Below are 27,070 nucleotides of genomic sequence, written 5' to 3'. Positions count from 1 at the left end.
AAAGCAAGCCCTCTAAGACTGGAGCAGGAGGAGAGGCAAAGACACGCTGCGGCGTGACTAAGCTCCAACGGGCTGCCCTGGAAGAGGGAAGCTGGCCTGCACTGGACACTGGCTTGCAATCAAAGCACTGAAACGTGCTCTGGGAGAAGAGGTGAAGCTTTTTCCCTTGTTACCAAAGGAGTAAGTGGCCATGCAAAAATAACTTCTCTCCATTTTGATCCCACTGATTAGACTTACTAAGCAACTGATGTTCATACAAATTTTCTGATTAGTGCAAATTATATAGGACAGTCTATGAGCAGCACATACATAATTTATCTGATACTTTTGAGGAAGCAAGTACATTAACAGTTCAGAAGAAACTGAACTCTCATGTCAGTAAGGATTTCTGTTTGAAAATGCATTTACAATAAAAGACTGAAGGCACTAATAGCCAAGTCTCCCATCTCTTTATGAAGAATTTTAACGCCTCTGCTGCCTGCTCAAACATTTCTGCTTAAATTCATCTTACAGTCTAGCAAAAAGCGGATTCACTGGAAGGGTCTCTCTAGTCCCAGAGAATCCAGAGCTCTGCATAGTAAAACATCAGTGGCTGCAGACAGTGCAACAGAAGGCTCCACAGGGAACACCTAGGACAAGAGGTGGCTGCAGTACGGAAGCACAGTCCCAATACGCTGTTTCAGGACACTCCTTGACCAGCCTCTCAATCACAGCTGTTAAACTCTCTGCAACCTTCCTCAGGAAAAGTGCAGCTCATTCCTGAGAGCAGCAGAACTGCATGAATAGGCACATTACCCATTTTGCCAGGGATTTGGTATATCCACTTACACCAACCAATGATCAAGCTGCAGGCAGTTACATACCAAGAGCTGGTAGTAAGCTGCATTCCACAAAGAAGCACCAGCTGCACTGCCTGCAGTTACCAGATCTTATGCAGCTATGGTCGTCATTCAGGTCTACCACTGCACCTAGAAAAGCACTTTGATATTAACCTGATAAGCATAGTTTAATAAAAGTGGTTTCCTTTTACAGCATAAAGCTTCAGGAGCTTTAGCATCTTGAACATTTGATGGTACTTCAGTGCATCTGCATCCCCTACAGAGAATGGCAGAATTGACAAATGGCTTATTTCTGCTACTAATAAAACACACTCGTCTTTTCAGCTTCATTATTGGATAGCTGAAGGAGTCACTTTGCCCTAGGCTTTCTTCTCCTCTCTAAAAACCAAGTGAAGAAAGTTGCCACTATCACCACAGAAGCAATTTGGAAGCTAATTCACATTAGTTCAAAACATGTGTCTAAATCTTGTCAGTCAGTGTGGCAAAGCCAAAAATGTTTGAGATGGTTAAAGAGAGCGCTCCCAGGAGAACTACAGTGCAGACTCAGCAATGCACCTCACCTGTTCAATGCATCTGGGATATTATGCAGAGATTTGTATCAATTCTGTGAAGAACTCAAGAATATGATCACCTTTGAATTCTTCAGAGAATAAACCACAACAGAACATCTACACATTTAATTTTTCCCCCCGATTATTTTTAAAAAAAAAATCTCAGCAATAGTGCTGACAGTGGTTAGAAAACCAGCAAACTTTGAGAGGCATAAAATTTCCATAAAAATGTTTTTATTCCTCATCAGTGGAGACTGCATGTGAAAAGAGGATTGATTATGAGCTTTTCAACAAAAGAAACCACCAAAACCCCAGCAATCCTCTTACGTGAGACACTGGGGTATGCTACTGCAGGGCAGAAGACAGCTATCAAATCCACCTCCTTGCTCTCTTGCAACACAAGTTACAGGTTTCAGCAAGAGGCTGAAGAAATTATGTCAAGAAATGCTACTCCGAAGCAGCTGCCCAAGGTCAATGTTTCCCCCCTGCTCCTCAGTCTTCATCCTCCTCTTTAGTTTTCTTCTTTTTCTTCTTCTTTTTCTCTGCATTCTGCAAACAAACAAACGTTGCTGTGAACAAACCATAATGGAGAAGCAAAGCAACACATGTAGCTAGGCAACCAAGCTCACACTTAAAGCATCACAGCAGCTGCCCTACTCAAAGCACAACCCAAGAGACGTCCTCATCCTCTACCACTAACATACTCAAAGTTTACAGCACGGTGGGGCCAGTGGGCCAGGGAAGCTGTGTCTCTGCCATACCACCAGCAGCTCAGCATGGCACTCAGACTGCTTCAGGCAGCGTAGCTGCCCTAAACAGAAGGGAGAAAATTAAATCCCACACTAAGAAAAGGATTTCTAAACTGCACAACTAGTTTGGTTTGGTGTCATCCACTCTGTCACAGCTTGGAGATATCAAATGGTGCTTTATCAATTCAGCAGCTATGGCCTCTGCTCCCTGTGAGTCCTGAACATTAGCCAGATGCCTGCGGATCAGCACCAAGGGACACTCTCCCCACTGGAAAAGGTGTAGAAACAGAGGACATTAAAGTGGGGGGGTTTTATTCTCTGATAAAATGATGCATTAGTCACAAGTTTCCCAGACCTTATTTTGCAATGCAAATCTTCCTGGACATTAGTGACAGATATCAAGAAACTAGAGCAAAACTGCCCTTGCACACCATGGGTTATACAGACAAGAATATTCCCCCCGCCCCATATGCTTTAGAGGATCCACTCCCACAATGGAACAGTTAGTTGTGCAATTCTGCCTCACCTCAGTTACGGGGGATTCCTCACTCAGTACCTCTTCTTCAGCTTGCTTTTCCTTATCCTTTTTCTTTTTCTTCTTTTTCACAGGTTCATTATCTTCTACAGCTGTCTCTTCTGCACCACAGGATTAAAAGTGAAAAGCAGGTTGTCAATTATTAGGGGTGTAAAAGGCAAAAGGAAAAGCTCTCTATGAGATAAGAGGATACAACAATGACAGAAAGAACCCAAAATACCAAACTGTCCCTTTCTTTATATCCTTCTACACCTATTTTCTCTCCACTTTGCCCTCACCTGCATGACTATTCCCTGCTATAATCAAAATATACAGCTACCCAAGACAGAAGTGACAACATTCAGACAGCACTATTCACATCTCCTGGAGCCAACGCTGCTCTACACACTGCTCACCAGAGTTTAAAACGAGCTTGCACATTTTCATTTGTCCACCACGTTATCTTTGAGTATTCTTTCTGAAAACAGACTCTCCACAGTTTGGCAACTATTTTCCCCAGCATCATGGGGGCAGTGGAAGGACTGTAACATCCACATTAGAAATGTCTCCAGCCAGCAGCAGCTTGTTGGCACACAATTTCCCTGCCTTGATGTTGGAAATCTGCTAAGAAGCAGACCAGTTTTCTTAACTGTTTAGACTGGCAAACACAAAGATCTCTTAATGCTGAGCTAACATAAAGCATTTAACACAGAAGCAGAAACTGTTTCCTGTCCTGGAAGACAGGAATTGAATTATTTATATATGCTGAGAGGAATGTTAACCCAAGGAAACATTTACTAATACCTCCTTGCATTTATTTTTCAGAACTGTTCATCGACCCTGGCCTATCTAATCACAGAGGTAAAGGCACTATGACTTACCACTCATTTTCTAGAATACATACCACAGTCTTAGGAATCTCTAGGTAAAGAAGCCAAGCAGAAATCATTACTAAGCTGACAGCCTAGGCAGTAGCCAGGCTGTTATTGGATCATGGCCAAGCTACATTATTTGCACAACTGAGTCAGTGCTGGATACCAAGTTCCTTAGTACTTTGTACTCCTGAGTTCATGACGTACCAACTATGGCCCTTCAGTAGCTACAAAAGTGAGATGCTGAAGCCAGTGGTGTTTGTGGTGTGTATGTTTGCTACTGGAGGTATGACTCAAGAAGTAATTTTCTCACTGCGTTCCCCCTAAAAGCCAAGGCAGTTTAATTCTGAAGCACACTTACCACTTACAACAAATACAGAAACAAAACCAGCGCAATTATAAAAAACCCCAAACACAGAACCTCCTAAGATCTTGACTGCACTTTGTCACAAATTTAGCTCCTCAAGGCAGCAGAAGGACTATGAGACAAAAACACACTTCAGTCTTTGCCTCTAACAAGCTTCAGACAAAAAAAAAGTTGGCTTCAGGGTAAAAAAATTTCTACACGTGTCTACAGGAAGATACAGCCAGCTAACACATGCAGTGTTCTGACATTAAAAAAAATGCCAGAGGCAAAACAGCAAAGGATTCCAGATAAAGGAACCTGTAAATATAATTTACGTGGATTCTACCATACACATTCACAGTGAACAGTGTGCAACCATAAGGCATTCAAAACACTTGTAAAAATAAATATCCTCACCTCCCTACGTTAGACACAGGGAAATAAAAGTAGCTGGAAAATAAGCACAAACTACATTTAAGTACAAGAGGAGCATACACATCACATTTTGCTATGCAACACATTTTCACTCAGCTGGATTGGTAAACTATGCATTTTCAAGTGAAATGTTGGGTGTAACCTTGGAAAAGGAGCTTCTTGTTATTACCCTATGTGTCATCAAGCCTGACACACCAGGCAGTGAAACCTGTCACAATTTACAACCGCAGATGATGCCCTGTGCACTCACAGGCACTGTCACTTCTCACAGCCAGCAGCACGCGCCTTCCTGAAGACTTCAGTTGCTGCTTTCTAGCAAAGCTCATCACAAGACTTCACTGCAGACTGAGGGTAAATGCTCCAGGGGTGCTGGTCTTTTCCCTCCAGGTGCAATACTTCTAAGCCACTTAAACCCAGTGGGGTTTCTTTGTGACACACAGCAGCTGACAAGCAAGCCAACATCTCTTACTGTCAGGCACCAAGGCACAGAAAGCAGCACTAGAAAAAGCAGGTCGACTGATGGCCCTGTGCAGTGCTGGAGGTCACCAGCAGTAGTTCCACTTGGCCATTTTCCAACAGTTGTTGCCCAGCTGTTACATACCACCAGTCTGATACCCTCCCTCCTCCACACAACGCTGGCAAGTACAGAATCAAGTCACGTTGCCTATCAGTAGAGACATGGTGTCCTGATACTGCCATCACACAAGGCTTTGTGTCTTGCAGGGTTCACTTCATTAATTTATGATGATAGTTATCTTCTCCAGAGAAGCCTTTCCAAGTGACTGGCTGCTACTACTTGCGTAAATTTAAGCTGAACACTTCACTGGGGGTGCTGGCTAGCCCTATTGGTGGTATGAATTCTGTCTAGTCACATTCTACTTCAAAGACTGCAGTCACAAAAGTACCTGTCCTATTCCCCCTTCTCCCACCATTAAAACTGGTTTTAAACAGAAAACTTAAGTTGATAACTTGCTTCAGGCACTACCCTTCCACTTGGGTTTCTCTTTAAGGGTAAAAGTGTCTGAAGTCATGCCTCACCCCTAAACTCCCTGCCACTTCCTATCCAAATCCTCCTATACATGCACCCCAAACAGGGAGAGAGAAAACACCACACAACTCATCTTGCAGTAGCATTTACATTTCAGGTTAGCACAGTTCAAAACACTGTCCTCCCCCTTTACAACAAATATTAAAGCAACAGTCTGACAAAACTTTCCAGCGGCAGCTTTCCAACTTGTTCCTGTCCCTTACCTTCCTCTCTCAGTACAAACCAGATTAAAGGTGATCTGGCTGAGAAATTCCCTTTTTCCCCTGCACTGCTTTTCCACCACCCCCATTTATCACAGAGCAGCAAAACAGCATGGGAAAGGAGAGGGCAGAGACTTCTTTCACAACGCTAGGTCTGGATGTGTAATCTCTGACCAGGGAAGAGCTCCACAGAGCACCGCACCAAAAGATACTGAGCCAAGAACAGCAGAAATTAAAGGCTCATCCGCATTCAAGTGGGCACACAACATACTTCCTAATGGTGGGACCTTGTCTACACTCCTCTGTGAATTCCACAGCTTACTGAACTCCTCAAGCTTCTCAGACCACCATCCCCTCAGCACACCATGCAGTCACACCAACTACACACGCTGGAAAAGAGCAAGATCACCGTCTGTCTCAGGGAAATCCATGTATTTGCTGGGGGGTCAAGTACAAGAATTTGCAAACATAGCGTCAGTGCTGTTTTGTAGGGTACAAGAGGACAGGCTGAAGGGATCAGTTCTGTTTGCAGGTGATATGAGATAAATAAGCCCTCTGAAAGCACTCCTGCCATAGCTGAAAACAACTGGCACAGTTCTAATGCGCAAGTACCCAAGTACAATGATCCTGTTCATGTGAAGAAAGGGGAAAGAGCAGGAACTATGAATCAGACATCTGAAGGGTGCTCTATTTTTATTTTTCTTTTCAGGAAGAAAAGCAGCATATCTGAGTCTTGCACTTGAGGTTTTGGAAAGTTAAAAAAACCACAACACAAACCCACCCCAAATAAAAACCCCCAAGCAAACAGAAAAAACAAAGCCAACAGCACAGATTACAGTAGTCCACAAGTATCCCAAACACCACCCACTGCTCAAATAGTTCTTGGTAGCTCAAGAATACCTGCTAAGCTCCATCCAATCCCTAAACCAGGGGGCATCAATGCCCAATAAAGCAAATGAAGCAAACAAGCAGGTTTGCATATAAAATCATGAACTGTGAAATAATATCTCTATGAAGAGAAATCTCATACTGCAAAGGACCAGGCTGGAAATGAATGTAATATTCCACCTGTGAGGAGCTTATGCCTGTGAGATGTCAACACTTGCTTTGATAACAGAAGAGAAGCCCAAGGGAACAGTTCTGAGACTACAGAAAGGGAAATTAGTTCAAAAGATTATCAAAAGCAGTAGCTGTAAGAACACCCATTCTCCAAAAAGCAACAGGCAAAGTTCAAGCCTCCAATGTGCTCATGTGTCCTTGTCTCATTGCGGTAAGTACAAGAGAACAAGCTGGGGCACAGATCTCAGCTTTCCAGCACAAAGGATTGTCCCTCTGGTGTATCTTTAATTCTCAGCTAAGTTTAAGTTCCTACAAGTTGCTCCATCTATGCACACCATGAACAAAACAGCATCTGGTTGGACCACACCACCTCTGCATCAGCTGAGCACGAAGGTACAGAACCAGCATCATTACAGTGATACCCTAGAGCAGAGGAGCACAGAGAAGGACAAAAAGGGAAGGCTCTGACAGCCCTCCCCTGCTGCAGGCAAGGGTAGGTGACAAATCTTGCTAGTAGTTCATACCCAGATCTGACTCAGGATCTCACAGAAGTGACCTAAAGTCACCTCCCTTTAGCTTTTTCTGTTTTCTTCAAAGTTACCCACTATAAGAGCAAGTGTCAGGCCAGCCATTCAGAGGTGCTGAAGTGCACACCGAAGAGATGCTTTTTCTTAAAACAAACCATACATAATGAGAAAACAGATTATTTTGAAGTCACAGTCCAAAATTTTTCTTCATAGTAACTTATCAGAGAAAGAAAGAACAACTGTAGCCACGGTTCAGTTTTAGGTCTCCAGAGAATAACAATTGTTCATGTATTACGTAAATTCAGTCAGAAATTTCCAAGTGTCATTTCACTTCAAATCCTGATGTTCAATGTTTCTATGTTGAAACATATCAGAAAGCATTTCTATACAAAAATAAAAGCTTTGGGGTTTTTTCTAAAGAAAATTGGGCAAGTTCTGGTTTTACTGAGAAAATTTCTTGCTCAGAATCTCAGCAAAGCTGCTGAGCAAGAAATTCTGCAAGAACAGCAGTAGGGTTTTTTTGTTTTAAATTATCTTATATGCTCACAACTGTCTAAAAACAGATATTTAAAGCAAATGGACTGCAACCTGGTGTCAGTCCATAAAGGATTCTTTTTTAAAATACGCCATAATTCCCAAGAATAACAACCAGGTATTGTGGCTGGCTGTAAACATTAAACCCCACTGTACGGTGCACACAGCAACATGCCAACAGCAGCGATGCAGCAACTAACCTTTCATCTCTGCTTTGAATTTCTTGGCTTTCACAGCAACCCCCGTGTCCTGGTCGTCCACCTCCTGAATCTTTCGTTTCTTTGAAACCGCAGGAAGCGTCGAGTCGCCAGACGGGTCAAACACTTTCACTTCACTGTGATGAAGAAAACAAGTCAGCTGAAGTAAGAGAAAGAAGAGCTAGCCCCCAGGTATTATCCTGCACTTGAGTATGAACTTTCCAACAACCTTCCAAAAACACTGGCAAGTCAATCTTGCTCAGCTAACAAAGCATCTACAGGTAGTGAGCTAGCCCCTTCTCAAATCTGCCAGTGGCTCAACAGCAACCCTGGCTGCAGGAATTACCCCACAAAGTGCAACTGTCTGATTTGAACAGAAGATACTAGTTAAATATGTTTGCTTCTGCTTTATATCTGCCTGAGGCTCTACAGAGCACTTCAAATTACCCATTAGATTGATCTCTCTGCTGCAGAAAGCCTGTATCATAGCTGCATAGTCACAAGGACATAGCTCCACACAGTTTGTAAAGTCCATGTAAGTCTACCCTAAGGGTAATATATATATATATAGGATTAGAAGTAGCTTTATTTTTGCATTTTCTGTGCTGCCTCTCCACCAGTATGTTTTACAGGGCACAACTCACAAGGCAGGGCAACACTACGACTCATCTCTGTATCACTTGGATCACTGACTTTATGGGACATGCAGATACCTAATCTGTGTCTGAAACTTTGTTCAGCTCCAACCTCCTCCACAGTCACCTTGCAACCTGGTGCTGTTTAGCTGGACCTTTCCAGGAGCAACTGAATCATCTACTAGCAATGATGCAATTTCTTTCTTTTTCTTATTCAGAGTAGAATTCCTACTGAAGGAGAAAGGAGCTTTACAGCTTTCAGTTATTCTGAACTATTCCCCCCAGCCACATATCAAGCATCCAACCTTCTCTGCAACAGGAATCTGAAGTAGCTACCTTGCACAGGTTACAAAAGCATCAGAAGTGACTAGACTGGGAAGCACATGGTAATGCTAGCAGACAGCACCATCAATTCATCCTCCAAGCATCAGAAATTATTCTTACAGGTACAAACACTGCATATTGCTTTGCAGAAATTGGTTATGCAGCCTTTTGCAAACATTGGACTCTGCTTAAGTTAAACTCAGGCAAGAGCTCATTGGCCTCCTTGTCATTGTCAAAATAATACTAATAAAGAAAACAATCAGTAAACAAACATGCCAAGGATAGGTAATGTATTCTCTCATCTTTTTTGGAAAGCATACCAAAATGTTTCACTTGAACCTCATCCCTAAACACTACACCACAATTAACTTCTGAAGCATTACTTTAATGTAGACAATTCATACAGGATCCATAGTTGCACACCAGACTAAGAAATTCTTGCTGATGTCCTTAAAACACAAGCTTAGCCCTTCCAACAACCACCACAGAGCAGCAATCCTACCATTTTTGTACTATAAGGACAATCTGACAGGGTCTGAGTCACTTTCCCATTTAGGCAGCCAGACTAAAGCCAAGCAGCCAGTAGTTATCTTCCCTCTCTCCCCCAAGCCTAGACACATTTGTAAAGCATGTCTAAGAAACAACATGTTCTGGCAGGATTTCATGACTCCATTTCAGTAGGTCAAAAACCTGCACGTATGACACCTCCCTCAACACCCTCCTGCCATAGCTGCTGCCTCCTTACATGTTCTGATGCTTCATTTACTGACACAGTCTTTTGCAAAAGCTGCTGCAGTAATCTCAGCCATCACTACAGTTTGAAATGCCTGGCATATGGAAACAAAAGCTACAACTAGGCTTGGGAAAGATGTTTGGGGACCACAGATGGGTGCTATTCCCCCCACCCCTCACATAACTCACACCCAGCACTGGTTTTGCCGAGCACTTGCCCTTTCTGCACTGAAGGCTCAGCAAAATAAGCAGGCCGAGCTAAGAAAGAAGTCTGCAACCAAATTAAGTGAAAAACCCAGATGTCACAGCTCAGACTAATAATAACCTGTTCCAATCTTTAAATCTTCAGCTGTCCCAGTTGCAGTTTACAGTGTCACTTCAGGCACCAGAAACCACACTACATGTCCAGAGTACAGACCTTGCCTATTCCTTAAGATACACACCACTCATATATGGGACCTAAACAATCAGCTGAAGCTTTGCTCAAAACAAACAGTGCTTTTTCTCAAGCCTGAGAAGGTCTGTAGGACCACTTCCATGTCAAAGAAGTTAATTCAAACCCTGACGCTGTCTTACTTATTCAGACTTGGATTAAATAAAGCTGCTACATATTAACTTCACAAACTATTTAGCTTTTCAGGCTGATAACATAGCATCTAAATATACTTATCTGATTACGTCAGTAATTCACTACTGGAAAAATCAGGGCTGTTTCTCTAGTTCACTGGCTTTACCACAACAGTAAAACGAAGGATAAAACAGAAAATGCCATTAACAGTGGGACTTGTCATCAAACTTTGAGAAAACATTTTCTGTACTCTTAATCTTGAGTCAAACTCAGCCCACAACCAAAAAGCTTCTCAGAAATGAAAACATGGAGTGTTATTTATACTCAGCCAAGCAGAAAGGAAAAAATATTCACCTCTTGTTTTGATACTTGTCTGTCCTGGCCAAGGCTTTTCCAGTGCCACTTATTCTTCTTATCTACAAGAAAAAATTAGACAATAAAACCAAATTACTCATAATGAAAACAAGTCACAACACAAGTTCTACAGCTCCTGAAAGGAAATAAAAAATGGAAAGATAGACGTATACTATTGGTCAGGCTCTTGTGTACATGTATGAGTCTTATACCTGGGACCAGATTGGTGATAGGGACGTAACTGAGATGAGAAAGGCATGTGCTTTTTTAATACTGCTTTTCAAGAGCCTAATTCAATTAAAGGGCATCTTCAGTTTAGCACTGCATCAAACATACCACAGCCACATGACATACATCATACCTCTGAATTCCCAACACCAGCTCAAATCTGTGTCATTTTCTTACTTCGCAAGACTAACTACATGTCAGGGCAGGTACCCTATGCCTGGCATAAAGCCAGCTTTAAAACCACAATACAGGCCCTGAACTGGATTTGAATTAAATTTGTACTTGTCAGATGATCAGTTTGTGTTTTGGCATTAACATGTCTCCTTGCCTTTGTTTCAATGGGAAGTATTACCTCCTATTAAATGCTCAAGGAGCAGCAGGCAGGTTTTTCTGGATTTTTCTTTTTTGTTCTAGCCATGTCAGTTCTACAGCATTAGTATCAGATCTTCTAGCTCGGACAGCTGAACCTAGTCATCATTTGTAAGCTCACATACAGCAGGAAAGCGAACCCCACGTTCTCCTGGCTTGCTGCGCCGACAGCAACAGATGGAACAGCAGATATAGAGAGACAGAATGTGCATTAGATGATGGGAGAACACCTTGCTTTAGCTACAGAGAAAGCTCCATAAGACTAAATATCACCAGTGTTCAGATTTTGGGGAGCCATGGGGGGGAAAAGTGCATGTGTGAATCCAAAATTGCACTTCCTTCTAAGCCGCAGAGAAAGAAACTATGAAATAATAAGCATATCTCTGCTGTTAATCCAGAAATGTAATAGAACATAAAGACATGGCCTCATTAACATCGATTAGACTCTAGATTTTTTCAGTGTAACTTAAATGAAGACAAGGGTATGTAAACAAGAAAAACTGACATACAAATGCATGGATGCAGGAGCCAGCTGACAAACCCCTTCTGCTCCGGCCAAGGTTGGGAGAAACAGGGATCACACAACTGAGTGAAGGGAAAAAGACTCAAAAAGCAGTGCATCAGAAAAGCCTACCATAAACAAGAACGTCAGCTTCACGCCACACTGTCAGACTTACCCCTCTCTCTTCCAAAAGCCTCATTCTTGTCTCCACTTTTAGTCTGTTCTCAGCTCCCATTTCAGCACTGGTATCCTCTCCAAGGGCGTCGTAACGGATAGTCAAGGCGGTCTTTGCTGCCAGCATTCGAGAGATCTAGAAAAACCAAAAGGAGTATTAACTGCCAAGACTTAACATAAGGTACCAATTCACTCTGATCTGAAACCATACCCACAAAAGAACACAGCAACCATTTACTACCATTGTTTCGTCAAAAAACACACAAGCCCAAACCCAGTTAGTACAACATTCTTTTAACTGTTAACATAATGCTTTATCTTCTTGATAAACAGAGGGAAGCATCTGAGACAGCAAGTTAGTTACACATATCCCACTCTAGCCCAGCCTTTAGGTTGGGTTAATTTCAGGTGTAATTTCCAGCTGAAAAGCTTTCTCCACAATTTGAACACAAATTCATCCACCTGCATTATTAAAGCCCATGTTCTTCAAAAGCAAGCCACAAACCATACTACACTTAACACAACAATAAGAGCCTGATTTTCTAGCAAAAGTAAAGCCCATAACACCTCAGTTTACTACCACGCAGAACAAAGTAGTAACATAGCCCTTGAGAAAGCTAGTATTCCATCATAAGCCAGCAGGAATGCATCTGTTATTACTCAGATGTGTCAAATCATAGAATCATAGAATGGTCTGGTTTGGAAGGGACCCCAAGGATCATAGAGCTCCAACCCCCCTGCCACAGGCAGGGACACCAACCTCCAGGGATGGGGAATCCACTACCTCTCTGGGCAGCCTGTTCCAGCACCTCACCACTCTTTCTGTAAAAAACTTCCCCCTAATATCTAATCTAAACCTTCCCTCATTTAGCTTTAGTCCATTCCCCCTTGTCCTGCCATTATCTGCTCTTTTAAAAAGTCGAATCCCCTCCTGCCTATAAGCTCCCTTCAGGTACTGGAAGGCTGCAATGAGGTCCCCCCGCAGCCTTCTCTTCTCCAGGCTGAACAAGCCCAGGTCCCTCAGCCTCTCTTTGTAGGGCAGGTGCTCCAGCCCTCTAATCATCCTTGTGGCCCTCCTCTGAACCCTCTCCAACAGTTCCACATCCTTCTTGTATTGGGGGCCCCAGATCTGGACACAGTACTCCAGATCGGGCCTCACGAGGGCAGAGTAGAGAGGGACAATCACCTCCCTGTCCCTGCTGACCACTCCTCTCCTGATGGAGCCCAGGATACCATTGGCCCTACGAGCTGCAAGAGCACACTGCTGGCTCATGTCAAGCTTCTCATCCACCACAATCCCCAAGTCCTTCTCAGCAGGGCTACTCTCAAGAAGTTCTTCTCCCAGTCTGTATCTGTGTCTGGGATTCTTCCGTCCCAAGTGCAACACCTGACACTCGGCAGTGTTGAACAAATGAACAATCCCATTCCCCTTTTTGAACAGGAATGAATGACACCCGAAGATTTGTGGGACACTGGCATTTTCCATGTAACCATGAAGCAATACAGTAAAGCAAGCCACTGAAAGAGCCTCTCTGAGAAGCTCAAGCCATCTCATCAACAGATATTCACACTCTCGAAAACCCACGCTGGTAAACATTTCTGCATCTCACCTTTCCTTTGTTTTTGGTGTTGGTTTGTCCCACCAGGGAAGCATGGTAGATAAGGCCAAACTTCGGTGTGTCCCGTTTAGTTTTCAGCGCTCTGAAGAGCGCCTTCTCAGCACCCAGTAACTGAACTGTTGAAGCTGGATGTTTTGCCAGATTCAAGAGGGAACCTAGGAGGTAACACAACAATAGCAATCTGTAAGATGAGCAGCCAGATAAGCAGGAGGCTATATTCCTATGCTACTCACAAGTAGGAAGCTCAGATTCATCTATTTCTATGAGAGGTGCTTCATGTTCATTTCTTGAAGGACAGATAGGCCATTTCAGTCTTTCATGCTTCAACTAACTCTGTCTTGGTTTGACTTCAGCAACAGGAAAGAAGGCTGACTCAATAGAACATATCCCATTGGAGTAATATCTACTCCTGACAAAGTCTGGCAGCAAGTACGTGTCATTACAGAACTGCAGCATAGTTGACTGAAGTAAGGCTGCTACCATAAGCCACAGCCTGACTATAAAGGCCAAATGCCAGTTTGACAGCATTTTGCCTCAGAAGCAACTACAATCAGCAGGAGGCTCAGCAAGTGTCTCAGAAGAGGTAGTGACTTAAGTTGCCCTCATATTCCAAAAAGAATTCAGGCCAACTAAGTACATCATCACAGACTACTACTAAGCTCATGCTGGTACTCTGAGATTCCTCAAGAGCTACCTTCCCCCTCTTTACCACGAGATGTTCATCAGGGCCTTGCACAATGCTTTTAGCAGACCAGCTCCTCTGAGAACACCTCCAATGAGGTCATCTAAGTTTTATTTACAGTTATCAGTGTAACCCACCTGCATGAGCAATGAGCCTTGCTCCAACCAGTTCACCCACCATGACAGTGAGATTAGGAGCAATGGCCATCATTCTGTTCTTCAGATAGTCATACAGCTGTGTCCGATACTCAGAGATTTCAATCACCTGGCAGACAGACAGACTTTGGTTACAGGAATCAGCTTTAGCTGACCAACAAAGAGCTAAAAATACTGAAATGAGCAAGTGCTGAGAATTCCATTGGAGGAGATTAATAAAGTGCAACATGCATGAACAATCATAAGCCAGAGTTATAGAAAGCTTTATACAGGCATATTCCCAGAGCAGAGCTCTCTCCACAAAATAGATTGGATCTGCATTGCTCGCTCCCTTAGGCAACTTATTTTCTCAGTGAAGTGCCTGGTAAAGGAGCTGACAACATGCCAAAGACAGCGAAGCAGAACAAAAATACTTAGTAAGGACATTTTCTCTAGTACAAAACCCTGGAACATTCAGTTTTCACATAAATCTTTGCCACCATTCTCTTGAAATGGGATAAGCATTCTTTACTCATTCCATAGAAATACACACAATTAGAACACACACAAAAAAGCAGCCTGGTCTAGACCAAGACTAAGAACTTGCTACTCCTAACACTGCCACTCCCTGGCAAAGTCGAAGAGATCCAACTGGAACCACTGATGTCAGAGGGAGTTTACATACAATCTAGATGAAAGCAGGATAGGGCTCCTAACTCTTCTGGGGAGCAATACACTTTTAATCAGGGTTTATCACCTAGCTTCAGAAGTGACAGATTTAAAAAGTTCTACAGTATCATTACCTCAAGGACTTAAAAGCACAATAATGGCAAAATTCCAGCCAATAGTAAGACTGACACTTTTGGAAGACATTGTGTAGACATCAACTGTCTGAGATGGCTCAGATGAGGTAGTGACTGTGCACCCTCATGTCTATGCATCAGGAAAGCAACAATAAGGGAATCATCACTGCCATCAGAAGTGCATCTGTTAGCAACGTCCTGGGGAAACCTCTCCTCAGTAGAGCAGGCTCCAGTATGGCTAACTGAAGTGGAGTTACTATCGCTCTTCATCCACATGTACGTACCTGATCACACAGATGGATTATGTTGTTTATATCTTCTTCTGATACTTCTGTCCCCATGGAAATCTCAGCAGCAGCCTTCACTTCCTCTTCAATCTCCTCTGGTAGGATGTCAGAAACATCAGAGGTAGCAAAATTGCTTCTGTCTCCTGTGGAGGACAGATGAAAGCATGTTTGTGCTGGGGGTAAGATGAACTAGTAAAAAGCACGAGAAACAAAGATAAAAGGCCAAAATAACAACAGTGAGTCAAATCTGATGTCATCCTATTCTAAACTCCCCAAATATATCTAACTGTTCTAACTTCATGTCCATACTAGCTGAGAGTGGCTGGAAACACTATATTTGATGCTAAGAAAAAAGCCCTTCCTCTGTAACATGCATACTTCACCTTTGCAGTACTTGCTCGCTGCAGTGTATTCAGCCACAAGATTACAAAGGAAGAATTCCAGGAAGCAGAGCAATTTACCACGAACCAAACCTATGTAATTCTTCCTACAATTCAGTAAAAGGTCCCTTTAAAACCACAAGTCTTTCTGGACTGCAAACTTCATTATTTAAAGAAAAAATAAAATAGTAAAATCATCAATACAAAGCACATGCTTAAGAGGCAGAGCAAGTGTTCAAAATAATATAGTGGTCATTCTTTCTGCTTTTACAAATAACTATAGGAGTTTTAGCCTCCAAGAGCATCCACAAACAGTCGGCAACTCTCTTTACATCAGTTCCTGGGAACAAATTTTCAACCTGGTCTGCTGACTAATTCTAAGACACACAGGTGGTCCACGAATAACTGACCAGTGATATGGTATTACGCTGCTTCTATCCTTCAAAAAGGTAAATTGCATCAACACACTGAGGTACGCATATGCCAGCCTTCCACAGCCCTATTTACACGGCTGGTGAAGACAGGATTGTATTCAGGGTTACAAATAGCTGGATGAGTGGCTGGTCTACAAAGCAGTGCCATTAATGCACTGTACACTAACATGCAACGTTACGCAGGCTTTATGCCTCCTCATTACTCACCAACTTTCCGCACACATTTACAATACGTGAGGTTATCTGTGATGATTTTGCCCAGTTCAGGGAAGTGCCAACCATACCATTCCCTACAGCGCATGATGTAGTTATTCAGTTCTTTGTCCAAGTCATCAAGAAGTGCTAAGGAAAAGAAGAATGGACTACTTGTTTTTTTTCCCTATAAAGGTAATCTAAAAATGGAAAACTCTCAAATCATCAAATTTTAATAGTGTAGAGGGAGATAAGCTGAAGTATTTTGTCCCCTGAAGACTAGAAGGAAACATAAGGTGCAGTACATGAGAGTCCTTTGCTTTTACATAAGCCCAGGCACAATATTATAGAAATACTAGAATTCCCACAAGTGTGGCCTGAGTTTCATCACTGGGACTCTCTTGCACAGGCTCCTTTAGCAGCTCTAAAGCACATTCCCTTGGAAGGGGAACAGCAGCCAGCTGTTCTTCCTTTCAGTCAGCCAGTGCTACACATGACATTGATGTAAGACTTGGCCATCTAATAAACTTCAAGGAAAAGCATTTCAATGGTGAGAAACTGATCTTGGATCCAATTATTTGATTTGAAAGATTGTATTAAGCCCTTTAGTTGTCTTTAAATATAGCCAGCACAAACCCAACAGGCTTTTTACCAGATATGACCAATAACCGGATTTACAACCCAGAAGTATAACACCCACAGCATACATTGCTACAGAGTCCTGAGGCCAAAATATTTCCCTCTAATGCAATACCAACATTCCCATCTGTTGTCTCAGTGGTAGTGACGAAGGAACTGAATTAAATCATTAATTTCATCTTAACTAGGTCTCATCATTGACAACAGTCTGGGAATTAGTATTCCAAACAGGATTCCTCACCACTGCTTCCCAGCAAGCACGCTGGCTGTAATGTGGATGCCTTCAAGGAAAAATGGGGAATGAGCTTTCCTAGCTGTGTTTACAATTTCAGTTTGTTTTCCGTTAGGAAAGCAAGGATATGGAATGCAGCCATTACACACTCTGGTGGGTTTTACATGCCAAACACAAGGGTCTGGGTCTGTACTGCCCTCTATGCATGACACTACCAAAATGGAGGGGCAGAAAATCCTATCCTGTGGGGACCATTCTCTAAACACGACTCAGGAGGGAGGCCTGTTTGATAGCAAAGTCATCAGAGGACTGACTAGCACTTTCTTAGCATAGAGAACAGCTTAAATAGGCAAAGTGCACAACAGTTTACTGTGTCATCCTAAAAGTGTTCTTGCTTGTGGAAAGCCCTCTAAAGAAAACACACCTTATGCCTAGCTGAACACCATGACCCATTTACTGAAACACAGTAGGATGAAGTTGATGGCAATACTTTTCTGTAACCAATGTAAAGAAGTCAGCTATCCTAAGCCAAATCCCATTAATAATTTAAGCTCTAAATATACTTACAAATTGCCTGGATAATCATGGTATCTACTTTGTCTGGGCTGAATTTCAACTTGTATCGGGAAAGACTGAGGAGACAGAAGTACAGTTTTGTCAGCATCCTGCATCTCACAGAGCGTGTCCCACCTGCTGCTACTGTACATTAGTACAGCTGTCCATACATTCATTCATACCAACTCAGGTTTATGTCCCTGAGTGCCCTCAGCTGTGGCAAGAAGCTACCCTGACAAGTTTCACAACAGCTCTGACACGTGTACATCCATATACCCCACCACCAGGGTGAAAGGGAAAGTTACAGCCATCTGTACCACGTGCAGCAGGCTGAACATGAGCGCTGCGGCAGGAAACTGGCTGTTGGGTTGGGGTTTTTTCCTGCATGATTCCCCACAAAAAAAAAGTATTTGTCAATGGCACTTCCAGTTTTGCAGTGGCTGGAGGCAATCCACAGAACTACCTACCCAGCAGCAAACAGCAGCAGCGCTAATGTCAAGCAATAAGCTTCCTGGAACAGATACTCACTGTCTGAGAAATACATTAAAGCCAAATGGCAACGGGGTATTTCAAATTTCTCACTATGCTACTGTAAGATACACTTGGTATCAATGAAGACTCGCATATTCAAAGACCTTTTTCAATATTAATGTCCATTTTCTAAGCATACATCTATTTTTAGGGAATTAGCTACAGCAAAGCAATCCTGCAACTTGCCAATAGCTCACGGACAGGACAAGCTCATGCCAGAGTACAGATTAAATGCTACTCATGAATGAATGCTTCACCCCACACTGACCCAACAACTTTCTAAAACCTAAATCTAAAAGGCAGTGACAGCAAGGTGAGAAGACATCGCCTTTACTCATGTAATGTAAATGTTATTGATTCCAGCATAAATCAACAAATCACAGTCTTCACCTTGTCTCTCAGTTACCCCCTTTGACAGAGGCATTTCAAACCAAATTCTAAAGTATGTAACATGCATAGGAAAGCTATCAACTTCAGGTGAAGATAAAGCCTCTCCCTTCAAGGGTGAGTGCCAACCATAAAGCTCTTCCTTTACAAAACAATACTTCATCTGAAATTATACAAACGTATCAACATACAGAGTGTGAGACTGTCAGGTGCTCAACATGTGTCCAAGTAACACAGCACAGCCAAAGACATAGGAATAGAGCTGCTGTAGGAACTCACCTGTGTGCCAGGCCCAGACACATAGCTGCCATCTCTCGAGAAGGAAGACCTGTGATAAGCCCTTCAATCTGTGAGCGAATTCCTCTCATCAGCTCCGTAACCATCGGGCTGTGTATACAACTCAGATTCAGCTTGTCCTGCAGGATGGAAATGGTTGGTCTGAAGTCAGACCCGACAAAAATGCTCCTCTAAAGCCTTTCTTCCAATCGCCTTATCTCATTATACCTCATTTTCCCACTGCAATCCTGTGATCACACAACAGTCTCGGGCATTTTTGATGCTCAAGGTAGTGAGCATCAAAGACACCCTTAGTTCCCCACACAGTAACAATTCCAGTTCAAGGAAGAGTCTTCTAATAGTCTGTCTGCTATGCAGACACGTGAATTATAGATTCAAGATTTTGCAGGTTACAACAGTCTGGCCACAGAGAGAAAACTCAGAGGTAGAGGTTTGGGGGTCTTTTTCAGAGAACAAAGCTGAACAATTAGTTCAGTCTCCTCAATATTACTCACTTTAACACTAAACAATTTTTCAGCCTACACCAGTCTCTTTAATACCTCATGAGGTCCCCACTGGAATAGGGAGCAATCAGACATGAGATGGGAACCTGGTATTTTACTCCTAGAAGACACTGGAGAAAGCAGTCCAGCTCTACTGTACTTCCTTCCTCAGGTAGGCAAGGACTGAAGGATGTCCACAACTGCTTGTAGACTGAGGAAGGCAGAACAACACGTACTCACATGGCAAGAAGTCACCACCCCACTACTGCTGCATCTGCTAGCGAGGAGTGTCTGGCTGGCTGGTTTTTGTTTGGTTCCTGGCTCCCCTCCTTTTTTGAATGTGATTATGAGGGAATTTAATTTTGTAATCTGTTGGGTTTCTAACCAACCTGAACACCTCAGTGCACTGTTGCCCTATCATTCCCTTGTGCAATCAAGAATGACATTTTCCCAGTATACATTTCACCGTAAGGATTCTGTATCTTTCACACCTCAAACACAGCACTGGCAGCACATTCCATTGCTAGTAATTGCAAAATCTCCAGAACCTGACTTCAAGATTTCAGTAGCACGAGACAAAAGGAAGACTATCACCTTTATGACACCTCCAAGTTTGGCATCTGCCACAGCTAGCTGTTCATGGGCATCTTTTGCAACGAACTTCTTAAGAATTTTCTTCAAGTTCTTGCTGAGCTTGCCTTCTACCAGAGCTGTGGATGCTGTATAAAACAAAGACATCAAAGATGCAGTTCTTTTTTTCCTCATAAACGTGTAAAAATGGTTCTCCTAACTTGGCATTTTTATTTTAACTCCCCACAGCAGCTTTTGTCTGAGCTGCAATACTACTTCACCATGCAGCACCTGAAATCAAAGTAGAAGAAAATTATATACTTGCTCCTTTGGAGGCTTAAATCAAAACCCCTTCTCCCAGTTGCCTCTCCTTCCTGCTCGTGGTTTCAGTGCTATTTCTGTCAATTTTGTTTAAGGATCTCTACAAACAGAATGCCATATGCTTTAGATACAAGTTTAACATTTCTGAAGGCAAGGTTGTATGGGAACATTTTGTGTGTCGTTTAATTAACCAACCATTTTCTAGGTCTTTTAGTCAGCAACCATGACATCCTAAATAAAGTAATGGCTTACTTGCATCCTCTGATCATGGTAATGTACTACCTCCTAAAGGCCAACAAAGAATTATGCCAAACACACCGACTGGGTAGCTGGACACAGACCCTTTTAATATACTATGTGCCCTGAAGAATTTTAAGAGGACGTTTTTCATACTCAAGTATTATTAGATCTGTAAAAGCTTTACAATCCCACACAATATATTTTAAGCAGGCACTTATACAACTCTTTGCAGGTCAGCTCTGCGCTCCACTGAACTTCTGATTGATGCAATATCTTCATCACAGTAAAAAGAAGAGGAGGCAGTGTTTTTTTATTTCCAGAACCTTAATGAACTGCAGAGGTAAAAATTAAGTGCTATGCCAAGTTTTCTCTCAGCCTTTCTACCATGGAGATAAAGTTTCCACCTTTCAAGCCAGCTAATAGCTCCTAACTCACTTAAAACCACATACATGGTCTTCCCTTCAAAACAAATATGACATATTTGAATAATCTCTCCCATTTCACAGGTAGGTCAACTTGAAGCAAAGTAGTAGGTATTTGGTCAGGTTTGGGATTTTTTTGTTTGTTTTCTTCTGTGAGTTTGGCTGGGGTTATTTCATTAGCCTACCTATACATGATCTGAATCCAAACCTATGCAAAAGCAATATAATCCAAAAATATGCCTGGGAGAGGACTACACAGGAGCTTCAATCTCAGTTGTTTAACCTGCATCTCAAGTATGATGGCAGTGTCTCCTTTCTCATTCCCTTAGCTTTTTCTGAAGCGACACAGAATGAGGTTCCATTATTTAGTCACGTGACCTGGAACAGCTACCTGCTGATGTCATGTAACTCACTCAGCAGCAACACCATTTATGAATGATTAGCTAGAACTTCTATCGCTTCTGTTTAAGCTCATCCAGAGCATCAAGCACTTAAGAGCTAAATTAGTAAGAGTTACTGTATGTGGGTGTTTCCATTTTTCTAAATTTCTTTTTTTTTTAGTGAAAAAAATACAGGCAGACTCTGCATTCATGAAACAAGGACAGTTGTAAGATATATAGTCTAATACCCATCTTTTGTCTCAGTGGTAGTGACGAAATGTTGACTCAAATCAGTTATATTCAGCTTCAACAAGAATCCATCATTGACAACAGGCTACTGGCAAAACCTGATACATGATGCTCATTAGTGATGAGCACAGTCGGAAAAACACTAAACCTCATCACATCTCTACTGTACTACAGACGACGTGGGTGACACGACAACACAACAGCAACATTTGACTTGGGAAATCTGTAATTTAAAAACTAATCAAAGAAACACTAATGAGTGAACTAGTGTATGACAGGGATTTTTTTTTTGTAAGAATGTTAACTCACTCACCAGCAAGTGCTTCTGTTGTGTCCTGAAATTTTTCAAAGTGTTTCAGCTTTACTCTAAAGAAAAAAAAAAATACAAGTGTGTAATCAAATGTACATTAACCAGATAATAGAACCACTTTACTTTTTTCCTGCCTCTGCTATTACAGTTCTCCTCTTCTCCTCAAGACTGCAAAAGAGAAGTCAGTATCCATATCTTTAAAGAGAAGGAAGAGCACTAAATCTGATTCTGAACCTGATGTGACTCTTCAGATGGGTCCCACAAACTTTATTTTTTAAATAAGTAGACATTTTAATTTGTTATTTCTAGGACCAACACAATCAGAAAACCTAAGCCATTTTTTATTTGTTTTGTAGTTCATATTTAAAGTCAGACATCAGCCATCTAAATCCTGACACTGCACCTTAATTAACTAGGTGTCACTGCTGACTGACTGACAATAGCATCTTCCAACTCACATGCAAAAAGAAACCTTCTGCCTCAGTGGAATGCATAGCCTGCACAGCTCAGATTTAACATGCTTTCAAACGAATGGATCTTCAAAGACTTCAAAACTGAAGTGATTCATTGTCCATGAATCTTCAAGTCCTCCTTTGTAATTAGAATACAAGTTTGAGCTGAACTGAAAACAAACAACAGAAAATCCTTCCGTGCCAAAGACGACACAGCCAGCGCTTATCAGACAGCCTTTATCCACACACTGTGAGATCCTCAGGCCCAGCTTCCCCCTCCTCCTCACATAGTCCGTGGTGTTGATATTTAGAGTTACAGTTAAGAAGCTATCTCCATCCAGTAAATTCCTTGTCAGGGACAGGCATTTGACTAATCCAGTTCTGATTAACCACGGCTCTATGAGAGTCAAGTATCTGCAAAGGAAGCAAGGTCACAGGTAAAGCTGAGTGCTCGAGTTAAGCACACACACAGCTCAAGAGAAGCTCCAAGAGCTTACACTGATGCCTTTTTAGAGAGGCAGGAGAGAGAAGAATTACTTTGATCGGAGTAGATACCCATTAAGAGCCACATCCTGTATAGCAATTGGCCAAGATGCTGTTTCCAAGACAAGAGGCACACAGTGCTAACCCTCACTGATGGCATGGGCAGTAACACTAACTCTTGATTCACAGGTTATTAGTTTCAGCTGGATTCAACTTTTAAAGGATTTTCTGAGAGCACAAACCCCTGTCATTTCAGCCCGTTCCAGCATTACAAGCGTGGATCTTCTTGTCAAAGCATCCAGAGCTCCTGAACATACTGTTTAATTTCTTGCTCCAGTGGCACATGGTAATGACTTCCGCAGCTTAATTACAGTGCAAGGAAAACAGTTTAGGCTTTTTTTCCCCACTTTGATATTCCAATTTAAATTTCTCAGTATCTAACGTCACGTTATCGTTCACAGCTTTTACAGTGCAAAAAAAAAAATAAAATCAATACTTTTTTCTGAACCTCAGATGCACACAATTCTGCAGGCAGTCAGGCCCTTCCAAAAGCCAGGCTGCTGTCCCCACATAAAGCTGCTTACATTTTGTTGGCTTTTTCAGGAGTTTCAAATTCTTTCCATAAACTGTCAACTTCTTGGAGCTTTTTCTCATTCAGAACCTGCAGAAGAAGGGAAAACAAATAAACAAACACACCCACACAATTATATTTAAAGCACTTTTGAACAACCTTCAACCCTGCATTCAGCAGAGGACCTGAAGCATTTTTATGCTATACCCAAGTACTGGAAGTTAATACTTATCAAGCCAACAAACTCAATTTTGGTGATCTCCAGTTTCACCATTGTCTCTCAGCAGCTTTATCCCACTAATACACAGCTATGTTTACAGCATTTTTACTGTCAACTGAATTACAGACTTTGCTCAATAATGGCTGGGTCCTTCTGAACCTGCACGTTAAAGTGAAACATTCCCCTTGTTTACCAAAGCCAGACTTGCTCCACATCCTGTACAGGACTCATTCACAACCCCAGCAACCCAAAACTAAACCTGCCAGTACTATGGGAAAATACAGATGTGTCTGGGATGCCCAACAGGAAGGAGTGGTCCCACAGATTATTTTCATTGATCTGAGCTAGCCCAAGGAAGAAAGAGGACATCTCTCTAAAGAAGACGCTTTCCACCACAGCCTGGTAATCTGCTAAACCAAGAATTACCCAAGAGACAGCAATAGCTTCAACCCATCTCTGTACAAAGGGGATCCCCCTCAGATTTTAAACAGCAGGAGGTTAACAGTTACATCAGGAGAGCCAACAGGCCTTTCACAAAACACACAGCGTACTCCAAATTCCTAGAAAAGTGCTCAGGGGAACCATACGGTCAAGAGCTCGCCTACATCATGTTTTCTACACCCCACTCAAAAATCTTGTGGTTTTGTTCCCACAGCTGCAGTTCGACTTGACGCGGCACAGAACTCGTTCTTGGGATTAAGATATTTTGCTCCCTTGCAGATTTTTAAACCCCAGTCAAAGGAGGCCGTCTTTTTTTAACCTCAATTAGCAGCTGAGCAAGTAAACATAGTAATCCATTTTCCACATGACTGTGAGGCACATAAAAGCTTCGGGGCAGCTCTTCCTTTCCTCAGCCTGACGATTCTTTCCTTCCATTCATCTTTCCCATACCAAGACCTACAGAATTTTCAGCCTCTAGAAATAGACATGGATACATAGATGGGGAAAAAAAAAAGACCATAGAAGCTGCTAAATCAAGTCTATTAGCATCCAGAAAATATGTGCCTACAGATATTTTGTGCCCTGCAACATAATAAGAATGAGCTGGAAACCCCTCCCAAGATCTAGAAGACAGCTATGCCCCATTAGCCCTGACTAGACTCTTTGCATCTAGGAGGGAATACCTGAGAGCCACCCAGCTTGCAGAGGACAACAGTTCTCAACCACCAAGGGATGAAGGCAGAACACAGTTAAGGACATCTGTGGGCACTGCTGAAAAGGGCAGTGGGTGGCCATGACTGCCTCCCAAAATACAGAAGCACTAATTCTGTCCAATCCTCAAGCAGCTGAAAGCCAAACAAACCTAACACAACCCTTCCTCAAAAGACACAGCGGTGACAATCTTGAGAGAAAGCTTTATCTATTTCAAGTTAAATTTTGCAGATAATATTTTGGCATGGAATGAATATATTAACCATGGCACAAGTTTCCAGCTGAACTGCTACAGCATCTGGGAAAGGAAAGCGAGGTGACTGAGAGCCCTACCCTGCTGATGCGCACTGTGGCTGGGGTGCATGGTACCCGGCGTCGGCAGCCACAAACAGAATCTGTATGAAAAACCAAAGCTTGTCTCAAAACATGTGTTTTAATAAGATACTACTTCTGCTCAGTTGCGGCAGAAATCTGTCACCTCTCTCCCTGTGCAGTCCGCTGCCTCTCCCAGGGAGGAGATGGTGTTTAAAGCTGCCTCTGGCCACCGCCGCTTGGTGCCTGGTGCCCTCTAGCCGCTCCGCACACACATCACAGCCACAGCCCGGCCCCAGCTGGTGGGTGACACCGCAGCGGCATCCTGTGGCGCTTCTGCAGACACCTCTGCGCTTCTCTTCCTGCCCCTACACCCTGCCTTTGCTTTGTGCCTACCCTGCTTTCAGAAATTAAAACACGGGTCATTCGCAGCACCTCCTAGCCCCTGTGAAACAAAAGGCGCAGGAGGCTTGATCCTCCTCAATAGGTAGTTTGGGGGGTTGTGAGGCTTTTGGGTTTTTTACTAACTCAGAAGGCACAGGGTGAACTTGCTGGTACAAACACCCAGTAAGCAAACCCGTCAGGGATGCTGCTGTGTATGTCACCTCCCCATGCACCGCAGAACAAACCCGAAAACTATCTGCTTTTAGAAGCATTTGTCTTCCCCCCGAGGCTCACATCCTCTAAGTCCCCCCGTCCGAATTGCACAGCTGCACCCCAACGAGGAGGAAGGATTTCAGGGCAGACGAAGCGAACCGAGCGCTCTGCGGAGCTCCAAGGGGGCAGTTCCACGACAGGTTCGGGCACAGCCAGCCAGCAGCTTGCTCTCGGGCCACAGAGGAGCGCGGCACCAGGGCAGCTCCAGTCTGGACTTGCTCAGCCCGCCGTGAAACTGCGGCCTTTGGGTCCCGTCATTGGGAGGCCAGCAAAGCCCTGAGGGGGGCCTGGTCCTCCCGGCACACGTCCCGGCAGAGCCGAGGGAGTCAGCAGACACGCTGCACCTGCGGCCACGCTGGCGCGGCACCGCGCTCGGCCAGCCCATGAACCCCGCGTTTGGCAACGCGCTCGGGCCGGGGCCGCCTGCGCCCCCGCCGGGACCGCGCTGCCCGTGCGTCCCGCGCCCACGAGGGCGGGTGGGAAGAGAAGGCGGTCAGCGCGCCCCGGGCCGGATGCCTCCGGGGACCCCAAAAGGGCCACGGGCACATGGCCGCCGGCAGAGCCCGCCCCCGCGGGCGGGAGAAAGCGAGCGCCGCGGGCGATGCTTAACAGGGCCACCGGGGAACCGGGGCTCTTCGGCCCCTTTCCCGCACCCCTGGACCTGGGCGCCCCTCCCAGCCCGGCCTCCGCGACCCGGCCCGAGGCACCGCGCCGCAGGCCCCGAGCCGCGCCCGTCCCCCGCTGCTCCGACCCTCACGGCTGCTTCGCCGCGGGGAGGCAGCCGCCCCCCACGCCTCACCTTGAAGATGGCGTAGCCAGCGGCGGTCTCGAACAGCACCAGCATCGCGGCGGCGGCACCGGCGGGGGACGAGCGGGGCGCGGCCACGTGCGACAGCAGACCGGACTGCCCCCCCCCACCCACCTCCCGGGTCAAGCACGCGCGCGCCGGAAAGGGAAGTGACGGCAGCGGAAGCACGCGCAGGGGATGGCGAGGCGGTGGAACCGCCTTCTTCGCGCCCTCTCGCGAGCTGCGTGACCACGCGCGGCGGGGGGGGGGGAGGAGGAGGGGGAGGGGGGGCGGAGGAGGGGGAGGGGGGGCGGAGCGTGCGCTGGGCTCCCGGCTGTCCCCGCCCCCCGCGCGGGCCTTGCAGCGCGCGGCTGCTTCGACGCCTCGCGTTCCCCAAGGTCCGGGCCGCCCCGCGCGCGGGGCTTCCCCGCCGGCCCTTCGCGGTATCCAGCCCGTGTCCTGCGCCGCCATGAGCCCAGTTCCGCTTCCCGCGGGCCAGGCAGGCGCCGCGGCTGGGAACGGGGCTCAGGCCC

The 27,070-nt window shown here is 44.2% G+C and overlaps 1 protein-coding gene across 1 annotated transcript; it reads right to left on the bottom strand.

Moving 5' to 3' along the window:
- Positions 1-1,614: 1,614 nt before the first annotated feature.
- Positions 1,615-26,667, bottom strand: NOP58 (NOP58 ribonucleoprotein). Its single transcript, XM_084265766.1, has 15 exons — positions 26,550-26,667; positions 23,423-23,499; positions 21,907-21,959; positions 20,006-20,130; positions 18,912-19,048; positions 17,727-17,791; positions 16,304-16,438; positions 15,280-15,425; positions 14,196-14,322; positions 13,368-13,531; positions 11,759-11,893; positions 10,485-10,546; positions 7,875-8,008; positions 2,666-2,775; positions 1,615-1,939 (listed from the first exon to the last, which is right to left on the bottom strand). Exons 1-15 carry the CDS (start codon positions 26,592-26,594, stop codon positions 1,883-1,885), a joined length of 1,572 nt encoding a protein of 523 aa, XP_084121892.1. The 5' UTR covers positions 26,595-26,667; the 3' UTR covers positions 1,615-1,882.
- Between the last annotated feature and the right edge of the window lie 403 nt (positions 26,668-27,070).

The sequence above is a fragment of the Gallinula chloropus genome (assembly GCF_964237585.1).
Source record: "Gallinula chloropus genome assembly, chromosome: 5".
Taxonomy (NCBI): Eukaryota; Metazoa; Chordata; class Aves; order Gruiformes; family Rallidae; genus Gallinula; species Gallinula chloropus.
The sequence above is the reverse complement of the archived record's forward strand: the minus strand, read 5'-3'. Positions and strand labels throughout refer to the sequence as shown.